The sequence below is a fragment of the Benincasa hispida genome, chromosome 3 (genome assembly GCF_009727055.1).
Source record: "Benincasa hispida cultivar B227 chromosome 3, ASM972705v1, whole genome shotgun sequence".
In the NCBI taxonomy this organism is placed as follows: Eukaryota; Viridiplantae; Streptophyta; class Magnoliopsida; order Cucurbitales; family Cucurbitaceae; genus Benincasa; species Benincasa hispida.
Window position 1 is genome coordinate 56,563,331 of NC_052351.1, and position 6,584 is coordinate 56,569,914.

At 33.0% G+C, this 6,584-nt stretch overlaps 1 protein-coding gene across 4 annotated transcripts in view; it reads right to left on the bottom strand.

Annotated features, from left to right (window-relative positions):
* Positions 1 to 2,833: 2,833 nt before the first annotated feature.
* LOC120074416 (kinesin-like protein KIN-14L) overlaps positions 2,834 to 6,584 on the bottom strand; it is a 13,575-nt gene continuing 9,824 nt past the window's right edge. For all 4 annotated transcript variants that reach the window (XM_039027537.1, XM_039027536.1, XM_039027534.1 and 1 more), the window contains 6 exons: positions 6,191 to 6,355; positions 5,856 to 6,106; positions 4,917 to 5,080; positions 3,879 to 4,546; positions 3,376 to 3,557; positions 2,834 to 3,243 (listed from right to left, as the gene is read on the bottom strand). In XM_039027537.1, the coding sequence (XP_038883465.1) occupies positions 3,158 to 3,243; positions 3,376 to 3,557; positions 3,879 to 4,546; positions 4,917 to 5,080; positions 5,856 to 6,106; positions 6,191 to 6,355 (1,516 nt within the window). In that variant the 3' untranslated portion in view covers positions 2,834 to 3,157. The remainder of the gene's footprint in view (positions 3,244 to 3,375; positions 3,558 to 3,878; positions 4,547 to 4,916; positions 5,081 to 5,855; positions 6,107 to 6,190; positions 6,356 to 6,584) is intronic.

Genomic DNA, 6,584 nt, shown 5'->3' on the forward strand with positions numbered 1-6,584 from the left:
GGCCAAGATGAGGTGCACTTAACTAGACACAGACCAATTCATAAAACTGCAGCATCATCTATAAAAAAAAATAAAAATCGTCAAAGGTCTTTTTTTTAGCCATGACATGATGGAAGGGAAACGAAAATTCTGTCGGTCTAGATTCTCCCAAAAATAAAATATTTCATTTTTTACTTTAAAATAATTTAAATTTAACTATCTAATTTGAGTGAAAATAGACATGCAAATAATTCTACCCCATTATTTAACAACCTAATCAACAATCGTTAAGTCAACTAATGGTAAAATGGGTTAAAGAACTATTTACAACCATTATTAAAACATGAGAGACTAAAAGTGTTCATTTTAAAACACGATGACCAATTAGATACTTACAAACTTTAGAGACCAAAAATTTATTTTTCTCAAAACTCTATTATTCTTCTAATCTACCTGATTTTGAAGTACTCAACCTATTCTAAATCAAACCTTCTTGAAGTCTCTCAACCAAAGGCAATAATGGACTTCTTTAGAGCCTATTCTATAGCCTTAAAACAATTCTACATTCTTTGGAATTTATTACTTTTCAAATGGTGAGCTATAATTAAAAAAATAAACTTGCTAAAGGATAACTTGGAGGAACACAAAATCAATTAGAGCCAATGTAAACTATAAAATGTTTCATTTCTTTTTTAATTTATCTTAAATTATTGGATTTTATTTTATTTCCTTCAATTGTGTGTTGAGCGTTCGGTGCCACCCATCATGTCGCCACGCCGCCACCGCCACTCTCAGTTGGTTTTCATTTAAAGTGATGTTGGTGAGGGTTATAAACTAAAGCTCTAGAAAAGAACTTAAGAGAGAATTCACCAACTATCAAAATTGAAGACTCCTAAAGATCTTGAAAATGAAAGATTATTGAAGATTAAAGTCCTTCGAACATAAGAACATTCTTCAAATACTTCGATTTCAAGCACATAACATTCAACGCTCCATCTCTCATGTGAAATATATTTTATTTCTTTACAATACGTGGACTAAATGAAACTTTTAACCTCAAGATCGATATATAATATGTAGAGAGAGTGAAGTACACTTTTGAGATAAAGAATTAAATAATTAAATGATCACACGGAGTGAACTAAATTTATAAAATTTTGATAGTACAATATGCAGAGTTAAAGGGTATGAAGCATAAGTGATTATAGGACTAAATTTTAATATTTGACCAAATCAAGCTTGATAATGGAGGAGGTGAACCCAACCGTGGTAGCAATCTAATTTTGCTCGACCTTTCTTTATTAATTTGATTTAACATGTTTATTTGCATGTTTATGTATATTATTTATTAATTAAATCGTCAATCCATACGTTAGGTCAGGCCAGATGACAAGGTCGGTTTGATCTTTCTTAGTTTAAAATCTTTCTATATTCTTCTTCTTAGTTTTAATTCAAAGTTTTTAGAGCAATTATTAGGTGCAGTCTAGGTTGCACTTTACCTTTATGCTCCCTTCCTCTTTATCACACAAATAAAAAAAAATAAAAATATTTTTTAAAAGAACATAATTGCCACGTGGCAATTTTTTACTAGGTGCAACTTGGGTTGCACAAAAGATTGGTTGCACGCAAGTTTTTTCCAAATTTTTATCTTTGTGGATTGAATTATATATTCTTTGCTCGTTATGTCCATGATCATCCTAATGGAAGATACATAACCTATTATTACCTATGATTACATTGTAATTCCATATACATTTTTATTTGCATCTTGTTGCATTGTGTTTGCAAATTAAATCATATTTTCATCCAAATTATAGGCTAATTCAAGCAACCATGTTGGATTGACCTCTCTTAATTTGAAATCTTTCATAGTTTTCTTTTTAGTTTTGATTCAGAGTTTTTATCTTTGTAGGCTGAATTGTTTATTCTTATTAATTTTGCTCGTTATGCCCACCTATGATTACCAATTTAGGTGCATCATAATTGAAGATACATCCACCTATGGTTACATTGTGATTGGGAAGATACATGTATTATTTTTTTAGTCTTTATGTAGTCACCTGATTTTTTATTAATTTGAATTAATATGTTTATTTACATATTTTTGCATATAAATTACTAATTAATTCGTATATTTATTCATACTTTAGGTCAAGTTAGGTGACTAGATTGGTTTGACCTCTCTTAATTTGAATCTTTCCATGGTCTTCTTCTTAGTTTCTATTCAAGGTCTTTTATCTTTGTGGATTGAATTGTTTATTCTTATTAATTTTGCTCGTAATAGCCACCTATGATTCCCTAAGTACAATGAGGTATCTACACCGACCTCTTTTAGAGTTTTCATAGACTAAAAATCATTAATAATGGAATGTGAGCAAGGTCGATAACAAAGAAAGAAGACACTAAAAAGGGTAATAACATAATTTCACATAGCTGCTGAACCAAGCAAAAGGTTATACAACCTTCATGTCATGATCGAAAAACAAAGTCTTATTTTGGGTCTTTCTAATTAGTTTCAAACCAACACTTTTTTATTACCAATATTCATCTAATTCACCTCAAGATCACATAATACAATAGCCCATGCACCTATTTGACCAAAATCAATTATTTCAAAAATCGACCATGTCCCAAAATCATAACTAATAGTAATAGATCAGCAAGTTAAATTGTAAACATGATTTTTCCTTCTTATATTTTCATAAATTAATGTTCAAATAAGTCTTTCAATTTGTTAGGTGACCTCAAACCAAATGCAAGAAATAATCTTTTTAAGTTTACAAGTTACTACTCATTTGAAAGAGTAATTTCCTACTTTATAGAAGGGGAAAAAAAACACCAATTAAAAAGAGAGTTTATGCACATCAAAGAGTTTGTTTTATTCTTTTTTACCTGTGTTTGGTCAGTTCTGTTGAACATACCAATACTAAGAATACATGGAGAATTTAAGACTGGTGAAGAAGAGTTACTAAAACATTGGGATTCATCCCCACCCTCTAAATGGAACCTAAGTTAGTTGCTCTACATTCATCACTTTTTTGCTCTAACCTGAAAAATATTAGTCAATATGAAGGCTTAGTTTTAAATTTTGAGGCTCTACACTACAAAAAGATGACCGCAAGTCGCTTCTCTGCTTGAACATAAATTATATCTTTCCAAATCATCGTCGTATACACGATTATAGCCACCGCTTGGTTGCCTGGGTTGATGGATGGACCGGTGGAGGGGTCCTCGCATTTCTAGTGTCAATTACTTTTTCAACATCTGCAAGAACACAACATGAAGCTCAGATCCTCAGTCCAGTTTTGACAACAATGAAAAACTACCATAAAAGCTATAGGAGGAGAGAGATGGCAATATGTAAAATCTATCAATGTTCAAGTTAGTTTTACTCACTTGAGTCACCTGGTTTCCCTCCAAGAGATGATCTTCTAGATTTGCTTGACCCTGTCATTTGGATGCCAGTTAAAGATTGTCTCCTCTGCATCCTTGAATTAGTCGGAAACGGTGACATCTCGAGATCAATGTTACAATTAACTTGCATTGGAGTACGCAATTCTATCAAATTCTGTCGATTCCTGCAACATTGTTGGGAAGAGTTTAAGTTTATTTATGTGAACAAACATTATGCTTCTTCTTATAGTAACAAGAATAGACTTAAGGTGTTTGGTTTAACTTCTCAAGTGTTTAATTTTGAAGTGTTTGACATCTACTCAAAATAGCTTTTGAAACACTTTTAAAGTGTATTTTAAACGGTTTTTATCAAAAGAGTTTTAAAAGATGATTAAAACAATAAAAAATAAAATATTTTTTCTCTAGTTATTCCAAATGGGTCCTTAGAGTGTCTAACTACTCTCTCTCATATAACATCAAAGAGAAATGATTTAGATAGAACCTACCTTTTCTCAGAGCCATTAATTAGCTTCCCAATCGTCCTCATGGATCTTCTTATTCGAGACCCTTTTCCACTTGTTGTACTCATCATGTTGGGTGTTTGGGCATCAACGGAAAACATCGCAACATTTTGCATTTGATTTTGGATGTCATTTCTAACGTGTTTTGGTGCTTCAGGTGTCTTTGGTAGCTGAAGGTTAAGAGTTTGGGTACCTTCAACGTTGATCGCTCGCTTCTTATAACCAGTACCACCTAAAGGACTTCGAGGACTCTTGAGACGGCTCATCTCCAATGAAACATCAACATTGCTGATGCTATGAGAAACTCTAGAGATTGTCTCTGAATTCTGAATTATGCCACATTTCTGGGATTTCAGAGTTTGATTCTTACTTCCATCTTCTAAGATCTTCATCCTTGAACCATCCTTTATAATACATGTTGGGCCCTCCAAGCTTGATCTTCTGGTGCGTACAGAGGGAGTCTTTGAGCCCTTTCTCATCTCTTGTTTGGAAGGTAGCTCAATTTTAGTCGTGCTACAACTCTCAATGCTCAACCTTCGAGGGCGTGGAGGAGTTCGATCAACTACTTGTGTAGGTGATCTAGGTTCCTTCGACTTATTGGTTAATGTTTGTTGAGCTTCACTATTAACCAAAGCTTTCTTGAGATTCTCAACCTGCATAGTGATAAGGAGAAATAATCTCATCATAGTGACTTACCTAACTTACAATGAACCAATGACATATATGACAGACTGTTGCCCAAATGGCACTTCTATAAAATAGACTTTTCAGAGAGAATTAAATTATGCAAAAAGCAAATCAAGACAGTACTTTACAAATCCAAGTAGGTGGCCACTTTGTGAACAAATATTCAAGCTTGTAGCTAATACTTTTCATAACTGTATGGCGATTACCTTACTGATCATATGAATTTTGTCCATGTAATTTTAAAAGTTCAATTTTGTCCCGAAACTTAAATTGTTATCCTTATTAAAAAGCTGTTAAGCATTAAATAAGACCATCTTTGTTGGCTTGAAGATTTACCTGAGCCTTGAGTTGCATGACTTCACTGCTTTCCTTGTTCAAACGAGCAGCACCAAGTTCAACAGTTGAAACACTTTGGGCAAATTTCAAAGTGCTTAATGTTTCACAGAAGGAATCTTCTTCTGGACTTACATGTGCAAACATTACTGTTTTAGCATGTCCACCTGCAAAGTAAATTTACAAAAGAATCTTTGTCAATATATGAGATCAAATGATCATCAAACACGAACTTCTCGATTACGCCATGGAACGCCATGGAAAAGGTTGATTAGAATTTATTAGGGACCATTATTAGGATTTAAGGTATGTTTGAAAGTACTTTTTAATGTAGCACTTGAAAAGATAAAAGCTAGTAACAAATTGTTTTGATGTTTGGTTGTACCACACATAAAAACAGAAGTATTTGATAGCACTTTCACAAAGCACTTTTAAATCACTTCCGAATATAAAACTTTGAGGAGCAAATTTAATATTTTTAAAAGAATTTTTATGTTACTCCCCACCGTTAGTCAATCTTCTCCAACATGGAACATATGTATGTTAGGATACTTCCGAATAAGAAAACTCAAGAACAACAAAGCACGCCAAAAGATATCGTATATTACAATATCAAAAGAAGTTACAATATATCAGTCAGTCGAGAGGGTTACACTCTCCCAAATTCCCCCTCTTGAAATTCTACTAAAATCTTCACACTTCTCAAATCTCCAACACCCTCTCTTCATAACCCAGAAACCGTAACCAAGTTACTAGGTTAATTACTAATATGCCCCTCACTAATAGTGATAACCAGAACAATAGTCATACTATATCCATTTCTATGTACTCTTAACGTTGTTTGACATTAATCATAACAAGAAGACACAAACACAATCTCCATCACTTTATACTATAAAGAGAAATCCCTAAAAGAATTGGCAGTTAAAGCAAAGACAATACCTAGAGAATCTTGCAAGAGAAGTGTGAGTTTACTGTTTCTGTAAGGGATATGAGAATTCTTATGAGCTAATGCCATAATCACATCTCCTAAACAAGAGAGAGACTTATTAATATACTGCGCCTCCCTAAGCCGGTCTCCCGAAACCTCGGATTTGTTGACCCTTTCACTTCCTGCAAGATCAACCAAATGTAGGCAGCTACGAATAGTGCTCCCAGAATTGTCCATTCCATGAACATAAACAGTCAAAATACTGCAAACAAATGAAAAGTCATGTCAGGAAATTGCATAACTTCAAGACTAAATAGAAAAGGAGCATACTACAGTAATAGTTTACCTGTGTGAGCGGCTACTTCTATTGTTCATAGCAGTGAAACTTACAACACGGTTCAACTCTCCTAGTTTCATTAGATTGAGAACATCATCAGTTGATTTCACAGAATGTCGAGTTGCATCTGGAAGGCTCAAGCCAGTGTCACTAGTACAGCTTCGAATCTCTAATTTATTATTAGTTAAAGATGTAAAGTCAAATGTAAAGCATCGTCACGAAAAATTTGATTTTTCTAAGACTAAGAACCTGATTACATAGATCAGAGAAGTTTTGAAAATTAAATAAACTGCAGGCAATTATTAATGGTGGTTTCTTCTTTTTATGAGAACAAAGGTATTCGTATTTCATAGTGATGAATCAAATTTAAAGAAAATATCTGTTTCTTTTTTTTTTTTTTTTT